This window comes from Sus scrofa, chromosome 5 (genome assembly GCF_000003025.6).
Source record: "Sus scrofa isolate TJ Tabasco breed Duroc chromosome 5, Sscrofa11.1, whole genome shotgun sequence".
Classification (NCBI taxonomy): domain Eukaryota; kingdom Metazoa; phylum Chordata; class Mammalia; order Artiodactyla; family Suidae; genus Sus; species Sus scrofa.
Genome location: NC_010447.5, coordinates 74,820,409 through 74,839,551, shown reverse-complemented (window position 1 = coordinate 74,839,551; position 19,143 = coordinate 74,820,409). Strand labels below are relative to the sequence as shown.

The following is a 19,143-nucleotide window of genomic DNA, read 5'->3' as shown; positions in this document are numbered from 1 at the left end:
TATATTCATTTTTGAATAGTTGGTTGGAGCAACAGGTAAATAAGAGTCTACCTATTAGGAATATACAGAACATGTAGCAATGAAAAGAAAAAAAGAAACTTTTAAAAAAGTACTGACAAATTATGGAGGTTAAGAAGAGAACTAGGACAGTGGCATATCAGAGATTTCTAGAATGGGCAACAGGTTGGTATAAAAGACAAGGAGAGGTCAAATAAATACTGACGAGTGTGTTAAATCTGGAAACCAGAAGGCCATTGGGGAATTAAGAACAATTTTAGTGGCATAAATGCACTTTCCAAGAAGCCTGACCTAGAAGGGAGGAAGGAAGGAAGGAAGGGAAGGAAGAAGGAAGGTAGCAACTTTCAGACTAGGTCTCAATACTCCTTACACTCTTTAAAAATTACTATGGACTCCAAAGAGCTTTTGTTTATATTGATTGTATTACCAATATTTACCACATTAGAAACTGACACTGAGGAATTTAAAAATTATTTACTAATTTAAAATAATGTACTATATGTTAGCATACATAATATTTAATAAGATAACGGTATTTCCCCCTAAAAAATGAGTGACATTATTTTACAGTTTTGCAAATCTCTTTAATTTCCAACTTAATAGAAGACAGTCTGATTCTAGTATCTGTTTCTGTGTTCAATCTGCTGCAGTATATTACTTTGGATGACATATATGAAGACAATCCAGGTGCACATAGCTATACAGTTGGAAAGCAAGGAGTATATTAAGAGTCATTTTACAAAGTAGGACATATTCTTCTTTGATTCCATACTAAAACTTGATAAGTGATAATTCCCTGAAAGTTCACTGCAATGTGGAATCTGAAACTGTATCAGTGAACTTTGTCACATTAAAATCCACTGCCCTCAGCATGAATCTTTACCCCTATGTGATTGTGACCTTATGAATCCCTTGAAAGAAACTCAGGGATCCCAACCACCTCCTGAGAACTGCCAGTTTAAGGTTTAAGACTTAAGCTTGGTTGAAGATACAAAAGGGAGAGTGAATAGAGCATCGGTAAAAGGGTCAAACTTGAATAAAAGAAAGTCTGTTCTCAGTGTAGAAAGGGGGAAGCAGAGGTTTAGATATAGACAAATTTGAAGGGAGAGGAATAATTCCCATACAGAGGAGGTCATCTAGGACTAGGTTAAAAATTGCCCGAGCACCCCTGGTAAATGACTACTTGCTATTCTTTGAAGTTTAACACAAAAGGCACTACAGCTTTCCCTGATATTCATCTCTTTTGCTTCAAATTGTCCTTCTTCTATTATAACAATTGCATTTTATTATTTAATGTGTCTGCCTTCTCTCCTAGATGACGTGCTCTTCTGGGCAGGGATTCAACCAAATTCAACTTCAGCAGCTACTCAGAATATTTATGTTGAATGGGAGAAAGGATGATTTTATTTTTTTAAATTAAGAATTTATATCTGCCTGGGAGTTCCCTTGTGGCTTAGTGGTAATGAGCCTGACTAGTATCCATCAGGACATGGGTTTGATCCCTGGCCTCGCTCAGTGGGTTAAGGATGCTGCGTTGCCATGAACTGTGGTCTAGGTTGCAGACACAGCTCGAATCCTGAATTGCTGTGGCTGTGGCATAGGCAGGCAGCTGCAGCTCTGATTTGACTCCTAGCCTGGGAACTTCCATATGCTGCGGGTGCAGACTTAAAAAAAGACAAAAAAAAAAATTCATATCTGCTTATTATTTTTGCAGTTGCTACATTCATAGTAATTTTTCTTATGTATTCATATTTCTCTCCACTGTAGGAAGTACAATGTGATTGACAAATTTAGTAAATCTAGAATTGCTTAGTAATTCTGAATGCTCGAGCTAAAATACTCAGAGGATACTGAGGATAAACTCTGTTTATCTAAAGACTAATGGACAAATTCCACCCAGATTTCTAGCAGAGGTGATAGTATAGGAATGCCAAAAAAGGAAGGTACAAGCCTGGAAGTTGTAAATCTCAGAATGTAAAATGTTACTTTAAACATACATTCATCTATCACCACCAACACACATTTGGAAGAACATACACCAACATACTAACCGTGGTTCTCTCTTGATGGTGATTTATATGGTTGTTTTGTTTTCAATTGCTTTTCTGCATTTTCTATACTGAAAATAAAATATTTGTGCAGAAAAAATTAAGAAGTGCCACCTCTTTCAAAGTGTTCAAGATTTTACTTGAGTGCACTTAGGAGTAATAGAACTGGAGCTGGATATATGACTGACAAATAAATACAAAAATATATCATGACTGTTTTCTCATATCATTCATTAATTCTCATGTTAAAGAAAAACGATTGACATTTTCATAGAAGACAACTCAGCCAAGAATATGATGTAAGGTGATAACTGAGAAATAATACTAAAACCAGTGCCTGCGGGTGGAACTCAATGCCCTCTCACCCATATGTATATTTTCAAACGAAGTACTGGGCTCAAAGTATGAATTTAAAACATTCTTGTCAAACAAGTTAATAAAATTCTAAGACTGTGCTTCATTAGCACTCTGATCAGAAGAAGAGAGTGTAGAAGAGTGGAGAGAAGATGGACTTTGAGGTTGCCTGGGTCAAGGTCCTATTGTGACCTGGGCCAACTGTGACCTGGGTCAATAACTCACTTTCTCTGGACCTTGGTTTCTTCATCTGAGAAACAGAGAGGTCATACCTAAGAGTTACGCTAAGATTTAAAATCAACAAATGCCTAGCATTTGATATCCTATTGATAATAAGTTATCAAAGAAAATATATAGTGATGATTATTTATGGCAGAAGTTATTCTTATGCCACATTAAAAAAAAAAAAAGAAATGTGCAGAGGTGTATTTAAGCCCAGTTTTTACAATAGTGGGGAAGGGCAACTGAAAGAGTGGAACTAAGAGATCTGAGTACATCACTAAGCTTTTCATGGTGAGAGTCTTATGTTATTAAGCACAGTATCTTTAATATGTTTATAACCTTCCTAAAATACATCATTTGCTCCCATGCTTTCTTAAACAAAATATTCTAGATAATCATTTATCTATATTTTTGGACAACACAACATCGTCATTATGAACAAAAGCTGGTGATATTTTCTAGATCTAATAAATTATATAGGCTGCCCTCTCAAATGGGGATATGTACAGGTATTCCATATATAAAACTTAACATACTATTCTCAAACACTGATTTAACTCAAAGGTTAAATAATTTAAAACATTTTGGATATTTTTTTAAAAACCAAAATATTCATTTAACAAATATGTACTGAATCTACTTTGCATTAGAGATAAAGCGTTAGGAAAATGAGAAAAAAATTAATGAAATTCAGGGAGCTTATATTCTAATAGAGGAAGACAGGCAATAAGCATTTGTTCTGTAGTACATTAGATGGTGCCAAATGGAATGGAAAAAAAAAAAAAAACTGAGAAGTGGTTTTAATTTTAAGTAGAGCAGTCAGAGTTGGCTCCAAGAAGGAGCCCTTTGATGAAAGGTTTGAAGGAATGAGAAAGCTAGCCACTGGTATATCTGTGGGAAAGGTTTCCAGGCAAAAGGAACAGTTAAATGCAAAAGGTCTGGAATGGGTCCACTAGGAAACAGCAAGGAGACAGACCAGAGAAGAGGGAGCAGAAAAGTAGAACAGATGAGAGAGGTAATGGGGCCAGATCTGCTAGGGCCCTATAGCCTTTGTATTGACTTTACCTTCTCAGTGAGATGAGAAGACAGTGTAGGTTTTGAGAATAGGAGAAACATGCTCTATGCTCATGTCTTAAAAAGACAATAGGGGTTGCTGAAGAGAATAAAGGATATTAAAGGCAGAGAAGCAGGAAGAGACCAAGTAGTAGAATACAGCCAGGTGGGAGATGCTGGCGGCTTGGATCCCAGTGGTAACAAAGACGGTAGAAGTCTTAGAATGCTGGCTATTTCCTAAGGTAGAGCACAAGGAATCCTCAGTCCTTATGTGAAACTTAGAAAGAGCACCAAGGTTTCTGCCCTGAACGAACTTCCTGACTTTTACTGAGCTGGAGAACACTGTGGAAGGGTCAAGTTTAGCCTGGAAGTTCAGGGGCGCTGTTTGGACAGTTAAAAAGCAAACTTCAAATGATTGTTGAGCATGCAAACAAGAAAAGACAAGAAATCTGAACTTTCTGACGGATCTCTTCAAGGATTACTCCCAGAAAGGGAAAAGGCAAATTGAATACTCTCTGCTCTTGGGGCTCCCTGGGCAGATACGCTTTTTAAGCACCAAGAAAACCATTTGGTCCCATTCTAAACGGCTAACATGCTTTTTCGAGGTCTGCTTTCATCCCTTCGTTCCGTCTCTCGTTTCCAGGCTGTCGGTACACTTTTCCCATCTGATAAGGTACTTACAACCTCGCTGCAACTTTCTAATTTCCTGGAAGCCTGAGAAACAAGCTAGTTAGAATCTTGTTGGGGTTCGGACTGCATCTCCGCTGAGCGCTGGTCTTACTTCCTGGTTCTCCGGAAAAGAGTTTTCATTCCGTAATCGGGTTCTCGGAACACACGGCCCGAGAACTGAGACTTGAGGTGAGCTCCAAAGGAAGCACCGAGGGTCGCCTCTCCACGCCCCACGCTCCTCCTCAGGTACCGCTAGCTTTCTGATCCCCTGGGACCCACCAAGTCTTTATCCCGGAAAAAGTGCTGCGCACGCAACCTACTTCCTCCTCTAACTTTTCTCACTTGGGCTGAAGATAAGAATGGTGATTTTTTTTTTTTTTTCCTTCTGAAACGGGTCCCTGACAACCTTGGGGCAGAGGAACAGAGGCCAGGGCGCGCACCTTGGACATCCCGCGGAGGAGGTGGCGCGCTCGGCGGGAACGCCTTACCTGCCCAAGCGCGGGGTGCCGGGGGCGGGCGGAGCGCCTCGGGGCTGAGCCAGCTGTCCGGGAACCCCGGCTCTAGGATGGGCCGGGGCGGGCCCAACACGTCAGGCCCCGCCCAGGACCGCCCCATTCCGCTCCCTTCCTTCCTTTTTGTGCTTCCAGGCGGCTCCACAGCAGGTCTCTTGCGAGGCGCTTCTTTAAGTGGAGCCTGCTCCTTTAAATACGCCCTTGTCGGAGGCGAAATAGTTTAAAGCTTCCGGGCATGCGCACAGCGCTGTGCCGAAGAATGCCTCCTCCTGGATGTGAGGTAGACCGGGTCGAGCTTCTTGCGCCACGTGGGACTTGTGTGTGGAGAGATAAGATTGGCCTTGGGTCCCTGACCCTCTGTCCCCAAGAGGAGGGCGACGGGAGCTAGTATCGCGCCTTGGGATAGGCGGGGTACGGGGAGGAGAAGCAGCTAGTGGAGCTGCAGGGTGCATCTTGGGTGCCTGTGAACGAGCCTGAAGGCTACGCACCAGGAGATTTTAGTCCTGTGGGTTGGTGACCGAAATAGGAAGTGGGGAGAGGCGGAGCGTTGGCGGTGGAAGAAACTGGAGGCGCTACAGTCTTTTCAAACATCCTCCCAGAATCTGCCCTGGGCCAACAATTGCCCAGCCTTGGATCAGCCAAACTATGCTTTCCCTCTCCACCCTGAACGTCTGTGCCTAACTCCATGTGGGTTCTTTGGCTGCCCTCCAGCACAGTTCCACTCTTGGTTGTCATTCCCTCATCGTTCCCTCTAGTCGTTCTACCAACTGAGAACGTCCTTATTTATATCTTCCTTTTACTGGGTATAGAGTAGATCATTATTCTTCCCAAGGCCAATTCTGCAGGGAGCTCTTGGTCATATCACATTGCTTTCCAGCTCCTCTAACTCTTCATCAGATCTATCTTGCTCAGTCACCTTACTAAAACATCCTTTTGGATTGTGGCATTTTTCTATTCAAGCACCTCTAATGGCCCTCCTTTGACCACTCGGTGGATTCCAAGTCCTTGATAAGGCGTTCAGTGTCTTACCTAGTTTGGCACTAATCCAGCTGTATTTTCCAAAACCGTACTGGAAAACCTTTTCTCCACCTGCTCTGTATCCAACCTGTTCAGTGTTCTCTAACACGTGGCATATTTTGTTTGTGTATCACTTATGTCTCTCCTCTTTTTTGTGGCTTAAACTGTTTTGAAGTCTTGACCACTTCTTGCATTATGCCTTTGCTGATTTCGTAGGCAGAATTTCTTCTTCTTCACTCTTACAGCTGTTATTTTGTACTAGCTGTTTCATTTATTCAACGATCAGTATTTCTTGTGCACCTACTATGTTCTTGACACTGTTCTAATTGTGAGATGATCAGTGAATAAGGCAGACAAGGTTCTTGCCATTAGATAGAAATGGTATGCAGAAAATGCAAGAGGATGTTGTGAAAAAAATAGTGGTTTTCTGGTTCCTTTGAATTATTGATCAGGGGAGACCTCTTTGAGGATGTTATTGGGGAAGGGCTGATTGAATCAGTAGGAGTAGTTAGCACAGAGGAACTGAAGAAGGCCAGTGTAGCTGGAATATGGTAGGCAATTGAGAAAGGGTACAAGATAGACTTAGAGAATAGAGTCCAAAATCTTAGAAGTTTTGGGAAGCCAGGGTAAATATTTGGATTATATTATAAACATGATTAGAGGATTTTAAACAGGGCTGTGATAAAATTTAATTTAACTTTTAAATCATCTTTCTGAATCCTATGTGGAGAATGGACTATGGTGGACTAGTAGAGTAGAGATTAGAGGCCTTCATGATGTGTAAGAATTTCTGCAATGGAAGTTCTAAAGTAGAGGTGATGAAAGGACAGCAGGAGTCATCAGAGAACCAGATGCCTAAAGGTGATGCAGCTTTTGGTGAAGAGAAAGTCAAAGCTCTGTCCCAGATGAAGTGGAAGTGGTTTGAGGTTGAGATTGAGGAACTGAGAGACTGTGATATTAAATAGATAATCCACATGGATGGTCATGGAGGTCATGCTGGGTAGGAAGACAGTCAGCCAGGTATTAGAGTCATCAGTGACTGAAGAAGAATTGTCTTGGCACCAGACAGAAGCTGACAGCAAATAGTACAGCCTGATTGCATGAACTTCAAGGGAAATGGGATTTGGGGAGGTAGAGGAGGAAATCATGGTTTGGAAGGAGCCGTGGCAAACATAGGAAATATTTACAACCCCCAGGCCCAAGGTGGGTATGAAAGGAAAGTAGCCCTCACTTGTGAGGACTATAGCAGAAGCAGCATGGGCAAAATAGCCAAGTTTCAGTTAAGGCGAGAAACTGAGGATACTGTGCAAGAAATTAGGAATAAGGGAAAATAAAATAGATCCTATACAGTCCCTAGGAATTAGGATATAGAGAATGTGCTGTGATTTCTGCATGGCGTAATAGAAAGGGTGGTGTTGGGGTGGTTTTCTAACTTGGTTCAGATTAGTAGGATACACTGGAGAAATGAGATGAAGGTCCAGGTCAGGATGAGTTAGTTACCTGGAGAGTATGGTTAATGTAAAGAACTGAGTACAGGTCCCCTGGGCATTTTATCTTTCCTAAAACTCCATCTGGTACTGTAGCCACAGGTTCTGTGAAGAATGAGTGACGTTTTCCTCGTAGGACTTTTGTCTGCTGCTTCAAAAAGGTCTGGTCTGTAAAGATTTCTCCTCTCTGATGCTAAACAGAGATGGCTGAAATTTTCGTCTGGGTCAACCTCAAAAGCTTCTATCTGTAAAAGTTTCTCTCTGAGCTTTTAAGAAGGCTTAAGGTCGAGGGGTAATTTAAACCTACCTTGAAGCATAATCACATTGCAAGTTGGTTTTAGAACTTCATTTTGCTATCAGTTTGGACTATTTCATCCTGGCTTCTCCCCATCCCTTCTCCCATCCCTGTCCCTTCACATACAAATGTCTAGCCACAATTTCTCTGGAATTAGGTGGAAATTTTAGGTTTCAGGGATGGAGTTTAAACAAATCATTGTAAGCAGTTGTATAGTCTTGTCTTGTCTTTGTAGGCCTACAAATGGCATTGAACTTGAAATAGACCATTTTAATCCTGGAATTTTAATAGACAGAAGCCTGGAGTGGATGAAGAATCAAGTTGCAGATCACCAGATATACCAGAACAAGTTTGCCTGTTAGTTCATCTTGGTATCGGAGAGTCAAAATACACATGATAGGGAGTTACTGTTGTGGCTCAGCGGTAATGAATCCGACTAGTATCCACGAGGACATGGTTTTGATCCCTGGCCTCGGTCAGCAGATTAAGGATCTAGCATTGCCATGAGCTGTTGTGTAGACTCGGCTCAGATCCGAGTTGCTGTGGCTGTGGTGTAGGCCAGCAGCTACAGCTACAGCTACGATTTGACCCCTAGCCTGGGGACTTCCGAATGCCGGGAGTGTGGCCCTAAAAAACCAAAGGGGAAAAAAAAAAAAAGCCAAAACCAAAAAAACACATGGTATATAGAAATAAATTAGTCATGTCTTTTAAGGGGACTCAGGATTGAAAGGGAGAAAGAGATTTATCTTAACAAATCCTAAAAACCTATTTCTTTTTTGTTTCCAGAATTTTTCATTCTGGTAATTGACTACTTCTTTGTTTCTTTTGTAGGCATTGTTATTTAAGAATGGAAGAGGACACAGATTTTAGAATCAGGTTTAATTCTTTGTGTTTCATTACTGATCATGTTGGATTTCATGGCACCATAAAAAGCTCACCAAGTGACTTTGTGGTTATTGAGATTGATGAGCAGGGACAACTAGTTAATAAAGCCAGTGATGAACATGTTTACAAGGTTCATAAAGTACTACCTGAGCCAAATAATTTGGCTAAAAAACCAAAACTAGATCTTCAAAATGTATCCTTTGAAGAGAGAAGCAATCAAGAAGTCAAGACTTCAGCTGGGTGCTCGGATGATGACCAAAATTATGAGCCTGCTTCTGAAAAGGCAGATACTATCAAAGATGGAATTTTGAGAGGTGAAAAAGAACATCTTGATGTATTCGGCTCCTTGTTAGATGAAAAAACTAATGAATTACTGAATCAGTATGCCGGTGATATAAAAGAGAAGTGGAATTCTAAAACTGAGCTAATTGGACCATCTCCTGAATTCTCATTAGGTAGAATCCTTGACAAAAACCAGAGGGCTACCCTGCATAGTGCTGTTAGGCAGAAATTTCCTTTTTTAATAACTGTAGGAAAAAACAGTGAAATTGTTGTAAAACCAAATCTTGAGTGTAAAGAACTCTGTCACTTGGTATCTGAAGAAGAAGCATTTGGCTTTTTTAAATATTTGGATGCACGGAAAGAAAATTCCAAATTTACCTTTAAATCTGATACAGACAAAGAGCACAGAAAAGCTGTCCACCATTTTGTCAACAAAAAATTTGGAAATCTTGTGGAAACCAAATCTTTTCCTGAACTGAATTACGGTGCTGATAATCCAAATGTAGTGATTACAGTAAGATTTCGGGAAAAAGCACACAAACACAAGAAAAGGTCTCTTCATGAATGCCCAGAAAGAAAAGTTATACACACAGGTAATTGAATAAATCATTACCATTTTCTTGGATAAATGTAGTGAAAATTGTGTGAAGGTTGAATAATTTCAAATCAATGTAATAGACTTGTTCAGAGAGATGTTGGAAACAATATATGCATCTATGTTTTAATGGAAGTTATAAAGTTTCAAAATACACTAATTGTAAAAATTAACCTTATTGATGAAAGTGTGGTTAACACAGACATTTATATTTAACACATCCGACATATTATATGTTAACCACCACCCCGCTCCACCCACCAAATCGTAATAAGGGGGGAGCCAGTAATTTCTGGCCACACTAACGACATTTATTTACATGTCATGTTAGGTTGAGAGTTTTTGTGTTTAATGTCTTAGGGGGAGTAAATCTTTTTTTGGTCGTTCTGAGGCATATGGAGTTCCCTGGCCAGGGATCAGATCACAGCCGCAGTTGTGACCTACGTTGCACCGGTGGCAACACTGGATCTTAACCCACTGTATTGGGCTGGGGATCAAACCTGCATCCCAGTGCTCCAGAGATGCTGCCAATCCCATTGTGCCACAGTGGGGACTCTTGGGGAGTAAATCTTGTTTTTGTATTTTGAACGTTATCTTAATTATTTGGAGAGAAGTAGAATATGTTTGCTGTGCTTGGGGAAATGAAGAGAATACTTGTAATCTAAAACAACTGGGCCCAAGGGAGGGAACCTGAGTCTTTTCGAGAAGAGGTTTGAGATGCATGCATGCATTATAATCGCCAGAAGGGCTTGTTGAGAGAGATTTCTGACACCTTTTCTCAGAGTTTCTTATTTGGAGCAGGATTTTCAAACTTCCCAGATGATGCTTTTTCTGCTGGTTTGGGCACCATATTTTGAGAATGACTTTTTAGGGACTGTAGGCATTTCCTAGGGTGGGATGGAAATGATGAAATCTCACTCTACAATTTCAGCCGACCAGATTTCATTGGCCTGTGATAGACTACATGAAGGATGGCACATGATTCAGAGGGTCCTCTTTTATAAGTAAACAGCAAAGATAAAAGCAGCAACCTAGAATTTGGGTTGTACTTTAAAAATGGGTAGTAGTAAAGCCTAATTCACAATGATACTCTTAGGGATTAAGTGAAATAATAAATGCAAATGTTTAGTGCACAACCATTATGCAAATGTTGGTGTCTTCTTGGAAACTTGTCTGGTTGTGTGACTTGCCTTTTCTATGAGAAAGCTGCTAGTATAGGAGTGACACATTAAGCATGCAGTGAATGTTAACAGATAAATGCATTTTGAAGGAAAAACAAAACTAGCTTGAGGGGAGAATTACTGATCAATGGTTTCAGCAGTTGCAGGTTTCGTACTACTTGAAATTCTATTTTATTAATGAACCAAAAGACTGTGGAAACTTTTTATGTATTAGTTTAAATTTTACAAAAACTGAATAATTGGAGAGATATGTATTCAAGGGGGGAACTGATGGTTCAGTAGAGGATAGTATGAAGATACTGGGATACGTATAAATCCAAGAACAAAGAGAAAGATAGAGATAAACTTTGCCTATCCTAGATTTTGCTTAGGCTAGCCTTTTGTAAGAATGAAAACAGCTCATCTATAAGAAAACTTCTTTAATATGTAGACCTAGAAAATAGAACACTTAAAAGAAATGTTTATTTTAATTGTTATAAATATGCATAACATAAAATTTACCGTTTTAAGTGTACATACAGGTTAATGGCATTAAATACATTCACATTGTTGTACACCGGTCACTACCATCCATCTCTGTAAGCTTTTCATCTCCTCAAACTGAAACTCTGTGTGGACTGAACAGTAACCGTGTACTCTCCCCTCCCCTTAGCCACTGATAAGCTCCATTCTGCTGTCTGTCTCTGAATTTGTCTACTCTAGATGTCTCATATAAGTGGAATCATATGATATTTGTCCTTTTTCTGATTGTCTTATTTCACATAGCTTCTATAAGGTTCATCCATGCTGTGACTATGTTAGAATGTTACTTTTTAAGGCTGAATAATATTCTGTTGTATGTTTATACCACATCCATTCATTTACCAGTGGACATGGTTGCTTCTGTCTTCTGGCTATTGTGAATAATGCTGCTATGAACATGGCTATGAAAATATTTAAGTTCCTGTTTTCAGTTCTTTGGGCTATATACCCCAAAATGGAATGGCTGGATCATAGAGTAATTCTATGTTTAGTTTTTTTGCGGCAGTGCTATTCTTGCACCCACAGCATATGGAGGTTCTCAGCTAAGGATAGAACTGAAGCTACAGCTGCCAGCCTGTGCCACAGCCACAGCAACGAGGGATCCGAGCGGTGGCTATGACCTATACCGCAGTTCACCCTGTGCCACGAGGGGAAATCCTTAGACATATAAAAAAATTTTTTTTTCTTTCACAGCTGCACCTGTGAGAGAGGTGCACCTTTTCTTTCACAGCTGCACCTGTGGCGTGTGAAATTTCCCGGACTAGTAGTTACATTGGAGCTGCAGCTGAGGCCTGCACCATAGCTACAGCGACACTGGCTGTGAGCCCAATCTGTAATCTACACCTCATCTTGTGGCAATGTTGGATCCTTAACCTAGGGATTGAACCCACATCCCCATAGAGAAAATGTCCGGGTCCTTAACCCACTGAACCACAATGCGAACTCCCTTAGACACTTTTTAGGGCTGAACCTGCAGCATATGGAAGTTCCCAGGCTAGAGGTCTAATCCAGGCTACAGCTGCCAGCCATGGCCACACCAATACCAGGTCCTTAACCTACTGAGCGAGGCCAGGGATCAAACCAGCATCCTCATGGACACTAGTTGGACTCCTTTCTGCTGCACCACAACAGGAACTCCTAGACACTTTTTTGAAGAAGAAATTATGTAATAAATTTAAGCATCCAGTAAAATTTTCATTTTAGGTATTGCATTTTCCCAGCTCTAGAAGTTTATTTGATTCTTTCTTAATTTTTCAATTTCTTATTATGTTCATGTTTTCCTATAATCTTTCAGCCTATTTTTAATAGGTCTTTAAAAATATTTGTCTGCTAATTCCATTTCTATCATTTCTGGGTCTGTTTTTATTAACTGACTTTTATTTGGTTCATGGGTCACATTTTCCTGCCTCTCTGCATGTCAGACGTTGCGAGTGTTACTCTGTTGAGTGTCTGGATTTTGTTGTCTTGTTTTAGAGAAGATTGAGCTTTGTTCTGGCAGGTAGGAGGGAATTTGCAGGTCCATTTGAGACTTCATCTTGAGTTTTATCAGGACTGTCATATAGCTCTACTATGTATCCAAGAAGCCTTATCCACACTGGACCTGGTATAGATGAAAACCTGCTAGAATTTGAGCTGATGTGTTAATGTTAAGTTCGGGGGCATTGGGAAGGAATGACTATATTTTGAATGGGGGTAGGACATGAGGTATTAGAGCCAGAAGATAGGTTGTGGTTCTCAACAGCTGAAAAGACTGTATTCTCCTGGTATTCACACAGTGGCCTTTGTGACCAGTGGAACATGAGAAAGTGATGGTGTGTGATGGTGTCAAGGCTAATTTATAAAAGATATTGCCTTTTGGCCCATGTTTCTTGGATTGCTCATTCTGGGGTGAGCCAGTTACCGAACTGTGAGGATATTCAAGCGGCACTTTGGAGAGGAGTGGAGGCCACCTGCCAATAGCCAGCACCACCTTGATAGCCATGTGAATGAGTGATCCCCTTGGAAATGGATCTTCCAACTCCTATCAGGAGTTTTGCATAACTGCAGCCCTAGCCACGTCTAACTGCAACCTCCTGAGAGAGCCTGAGCTAGAATCATGGAACCAAGGTGCCCCTGAATTTCTGAGCCAGAGAAACTGAGCAATAAGTGAACAGTGTAAGCTGGTAGGGTTCGGGGCGACTTGTTATACAATATTAGATAAATGATACATAGCATTTAATTCTAGGTATGCTGATTACTAATCAGCAGTGAATTTAAGGAATCACCTATGCAAATTGCTGGAATACTTTCTCTGCATAGCTTCATCTTATTCAGCCCCACGAATTCTATCCTACTGGGCTTTCCTGAACTCTAGCCTCTAATTCAGCAGCACCACTGTGCTCTATCCAGATTCCTCCTCGTTGACTCAGAAATTACCTTTAGTTAGAAAATTTTGATATTTTATGACTCACCGCATTTGTTTTGCTTTTCTTTTGGAACACAATTCTGTGCTGCCTCTAGTCCAAGTCTAAAAACAGGTGTTTCATATATTTTGTCTCGTTTTCTATTTGTTTACGGTGGTAATTTAAGTGTAGTACCGATTATTCCAGCGTGGTGCTAGAAGTGGATGTCTCTAAAACTGAATTTTAAAATTTAGCATAGTTGATTTTCTTTTTAAATACTTTTGTTTCTTCCAAGTAATTAGAAAATATCCTAAATCTTATAAATTAACATAAATTTGGTGACCTGTGAGTTTTCATTTATGTTCCCATATTATTTACTAAGTTGATGAAGTTTCAATATAAAAAGACAAATTTAAATCAATTGGACATTTTTAATTGGAATTACTTGAATCTCATTATCTTATACATTCAAGTCATAAGATGCAGAGTTATGAACACAAATACTAAAAATCATGGATTTGAATATCTTAAATATTTCTATTCTAAATTCTGTATCTTTGTGGATTAAAAAAAACTATGCCCTAGGGCTAATCAGCAATAAACTGACATAATCTCTAACCCTTTGGAGGCTCCTTCTTAGATGGCTGAGTTTAGTGACGTAATGACCTGTGAGTGACACATCCAGAGTGTCAAGGGCGGATTGAACATACTGAATTCTGGTTATCAAACACATGGACTTTAAAACTTTGTCCTCCTTACTTTGTACCATATGTTTCTTGGTCTGTTTTTCACAATTTGCAACTCCTAGCTAGGCTGCTGAAACATTTTTAAGATATTTTAGTGATATCTGTCTAGCTCCATAGATTTGGTATATTAGAAGAATGACTATATTTTTTCGTATTATTACTTTTTGATTCTCAAATTTTTGGTTCCAGGGCTTAGTGTAACTCTTATAAATTACTGTGAACACCAAACAGCTTTTGTTTATGAGGTAATTATATTTACCATAAAAGCTATTTAAAACAAAATTTTAAAAATATGAATTTATTTAAAATCATCTATTTTATTTTTGGATAAAGGAGGCCTAAAGGTCCGAATTCCAAGTTATAAATAATTAAGTCCTAGGGATAAAATGTAGAGTATGGTGACTATGGTTAATAATACTGTACTGTGTATTTGCAAGTTGTTAAAAAAGTAGATCTTAAAAGTTTTGTATCTGTGTGGTGATGAACATCGACTAGACTTATTGTGATTGTTTCATAATATGTACACATATTGAGTCATTATTGCAGATTTTATACTTTTTCACAGATGATATATATGTATATACTCTGCATATTTTAAATTTTTTTAATTCAATGAATTTTATTATATTTATAGTTTTACAGCCATCATCACAACCTAATTTTAGAACAGTTCCATCCCAAACCCTTAGCCCATCCCAACCTGTCTCCATTGGTAACCATAAGTTTTTCAAAGTCTGTGAATCTGTTTCTGTTCTACAATTAAGTTCATTGTATCCTTTTTTTTAGATTCCACATGTAAGTGATAGCATATGATGTTTATGTTTCACTGTCTAACTTCCTTTAGCATGACGATTTCTAGGTCCAGCCATGTTCTTACAAATACCAGTATTTCATTCTTTTTTATGGCTGACTAATATTTCATTGTGTGTATGTACCAGATCTTCTTTATCCACTCCTCTGTCAAAGGACATTTAGGTTGCTTCCATGTCTTGGCTATTGTATATAGTGCTTCAGTGAACTTTGGAGTACATGTGTATTTTTGAATCATGGTTTTTCCTGGATAGATGCCCAGTTGTGGAATTGCTGGATCATGTAATTCTATTTTTAGTTTTTTGAGGAATCTCCGTATGGTTTTCCATATTGGTTGCACGAATTTACATTCTCACCATCAGTGTAAGAGAGTTCCCTTTTCTCCACACCCTCTCCAGCATTTATTATTTGTAGATTTTTTGATGATGGCCATTCTGGCTGGTGTTAAGGTGATAACCGCACAGTAGTTTTGATTTGTATTTCTCTAATAATTAGTGATGTTGAACATCTTTTCATGTGGTTTTTTTTTTTTTTTGCCATCTGTATGTTGTCTTTGGAGAATTGTCTGTTTAGATCTTCTGCCCATTTTTTTGATGGGATTGTTTGTTTTTTTGCTATTGAGCTGCTGGAGGTGTTTATATATTTTGGAGATTAATCCCTTGTCAGTCACTTCATTTGAAAATATTTTCTTAATTGTGTGGGTTGTCTTTTCGTTTTGTTTAGGGTCTCCTTTGATGTGCAAAAACTTTTAAGTTTAATTAGGTCCCACTTGTTTATTTTTGTTTTTATTGTCATTGCTCTAGGAGGTGGATCTGAGAAGATATTGCCATGGTTTATGTCAGAGAGTGTTTGGCCCATGTTTTCCTCTGAGACTTAGAGTATCCAGTCTTATATTTAGGTCTTTAATCCATTTTGAGTATATTTTTGATTATGGTGTTAGGGAGTGTTCTAATTTCATTCTTTTACATGTAGCTGTCCAGTTTTCCCAGTACCACTTATGGAAGGGACTGTCTTTTTTCCATTATATTTTCTTGTCTCCTTTGTCATAGATTAGTTGACTGTAGGTACGTGGGTTTAATTCTGGGCTTTCTGTTCTGTTCCACTTCTATTTTTTTGTGTCAGTACCATACTATTTTGATGACTGTAGCCTTGCAGTATAGATTGAGGTCACGGAGCCTTATTCCTCCAGCTCCATTTTTTCTCAGATTGTTTTGGCTATTCTGGGTCTTTTGTGCTTCTGAACAAACTTTAAATTATTTTGTTCTATTTCTGTGAAAGATGCCATTGGTAACTTGATGGAGATTGCATTGAATCTGTAGATTGCTTTGGGTAGTATAGTCATTTTGACAATAATTGATTCTTCCAATCCAAGAGCATGGTATATCTTTCCATCTGTTTGTGTCATTTTTGACTTCTTTCATCAGCATCTTATAGTTTTTAGAGTACAGGTTCTTGTGTCTTTAGGTAGGTTATTCCTAGTATTCTATTCTTTTTGCGGTGATGATAAATGGTATGGTTTCCCTGATTTCTCTTTCTAATCTCTCATTGTTAGTATATAGAAATGTGGTCAATTTCTTTGTATTAATTTTGTATTCCTGCAGCCTTACCAAATTCATTGATGCGCTCTAATAGTTTTCAGGTAGTACTCTGCATATTTTTGAAACTTGCTGTTTTCGTATTTTTAGAGATTACTTATATAGAGATCTAAAGAACTTGCACATTTTCCCCTTTCTTTTAAACAACACGATTTCTAAATTGTGGATATTAAAGCCTTTTGTTTAATTATTTCATGTATTCAGGATAGGTGGGTAAATAGAGAGAGAAATATATGAATAGATAAATAGAGAGGTAGATTTCATATCCTTCTCCTTCTGAGTCACGTTTATGTTAAATGTTCATTTTTCTTAGAAAACTCTTCAGAGAGACCCTTGTAGCTACTGATGACAGTTACAAGAGTTAAACAAAGACAAAGTATTCTACAGAAAACCCTGCATTTCCTTTTCATGATTTGAGTGGAGAGGGCTGTACTTTGAAGCATCTTGTATGTAAATATTTTGAACTAAGAACTGCAGTATGTTGTTACTGTCAATGCTGACAGGTTATATTGTATAGGCCACCAAGTTGGGGGGCTTTTTCAGTGGGCAGTAGTTATTACTGGCCTTGTTGCTTCTCTTGACTTCGGCTGCCTCACTCTCACCCTCTCATCTAGTAACATTTTAAGCACCTACCCTGAAGCAAGCGCTGTTTTATTCACTGATGTGCTGGCCAGGTATTCCCAGTCTCTGGGCCACACAAACTTAAAGAGATAGATTATAACATGGTGTTTGGTGTCGTGATATAGATAATGACAACTTATGGAGACATGCAGGTTTAAGTAATCAACTCTTTGTAATATTCATTTATTCATTCAGTCAACAAATATTTGAACAGAAATATGTACTAGACTGAGGGTATTATCATCACTAAAACAAACCTGATCCCTGCTTTGAGAGCTTTCAGGCTTTGAAAAGCCAGAAAGGACTTGAGGGAGAACTGCTGTGGCTAGTGGGTCCTGAAGCATTACTAGAAGTATGGCTAATAAGAAATAGAGGGTACATTAGACAGGAATGAAAATGTGCAAAAGTACAAAACTGTGGAAGGTTCTAGTTCCCAAGGCTGATGGGAAATTCTCTGTGTTAGGTTTTTATGCTATGTGAATGTAAGTGACACATACAGAGTTTGGAAAGGTCGATTGACTGGGGCCAGCATGACTAGGGCAAACATGAATGCCAAATCAGGGGATTTGGAGTCTTTCTCTGTAAGTCTTTATGGGACAGCTAGCATTTTAAATATGAGAGCTGAAATCTATGAGGTTTTGGAGTTCCATTGTGGGTCAGCAGTAATGAGCCTGACTAGGCACCATGAGGTTGTGGGTTTGATCCCTGGCCTCACTCAGTGGCTTAAGGATCTGGAGTTGCTGTGATCTGTGGTGTAGGTTGCAGATGTGGCTCAGATCTGGCATTGCTGTGGCTATGGTATAGGCTGGCAGCTGCAGCTCTGATTCAACCCTTAGCCTGGGAATTTCCATAGGCTACTAGTGCGGCCTTAAAAAAAAAAATTATGAAATGTATGAGATTTTGTATTTTACAGATTGTATTTTGATTAAAAAATATTCCTTATTTAATGAATGATTTTATTGTAATGATCTGTCTGCTAAGAATAGAATCAATTTGTGTTAGCTGCTTTGTTTGTGTATTTATTTGTGTGTTTTTTTAGAGTCTAACTCAAAGCTGTTTTTTTTGTATTCTGGACTTGTTTTCGTTTCAGCCTTTACCCTACGAAAAGAAAATCTTGAAATGTTTGAAGCGGTTGGTTTTTTAGCTATCAAACTTGGAGTGATTCCTTCGGATTTTAGTTATGCAGGACTTAAAGACAAGAAAGCCATCACTTATCAAGCAATGGTTGTTAGAAAAGTGACACCAGAGAGGTAATAAGATATTACTTTAAAGCCTAGAACTTTCTATGTTTTTTTCTTTTTGTTTTTTTTTTTGTTTGTTTGTTTGTTTTTTGCTTTTTAGGGCTGTACCCATGGCATGGCATGTGAAAGTTCCTAGGTTAGGGGTTGAATCGGAGATGCAGCTGCTGGTCTACCCACAGCCATAGCAAAATGGGATCCAAGCTGCGTCTTCGACCTACACCATAGCCCACAGCAATGCTGGATCCTTAACCGACTGAGTGAAGCCAGGGATCGAACCAGCATCCTCATGGATACTAGTCAGGCTCTAGTTACCACTGAGACACAACGGGAACTCCTGGAACTTTATTTTCTTATTGCATCAAAGAAATAAATCTAAGATTAAAAATTCAGAATAATACCAGGAGTACATTAACCTCACTGTCAATGGTAATTAATTACAGGCTTACGAGCAGCACATTCTGCATTAGTAGTGTAATTGTCTTCTAAATAGAGTTATGTCTTAAATTTACATTGAAAATATAGGTAGTTTTAGGATAGAAATTTTGGGAAGCAGATGATTTTAAATGATCTAAATTGTTTCTAAATATTCTGTTCTGTATTCAAATATGT

The 19,143-nt window shown here is 38.9% G+C and overlaps 1 protein-coding gene across 6 annotated transcripts in view; it reads left to right on the top strand.

Annotated features, from left to right (window-relative positions):
• The window catches only part of PUS7L (pseudouridylate synthase 7 like), a 29,502-nt gene continuing 14,775 nt past the window's right edge, over nucleotides 4,417-19,143 (top strand). The window contains exons 1-4 of one of the 6 annotated variants that reach the window (XM_021092565.1): nucleotides 5,021-5,156; nucleotides 7,911-8,032; nucleotides 8,507-9,435; nucleotides 18,384-18,543. In XM_021092565.1, the coding sequence (XP_020948224.1) occupies nucleotides 8,523-9,435; nucleotides 18,384-18,543 (1,073 nt within the window). In that variant the 5' untranslated portion in view covers nucleotides 5,021-5,156; nucleotides 7,911-8,032; nucleotides 8,507-8,522. Of the gene's footprint in view, nucleotides 4,611-4,989; nucleotides 5,194-7,910; nucleotides 8,033-8,506; nucleotides 9,436-18,383; nucleotides 18,544-19,143 lie in introns of those variants that run through there. The other 5 variants (XM_021092566.1, XM_013997955.2, XM_001924907.6 and 2 more) reach the window with 5 other exon arrangements.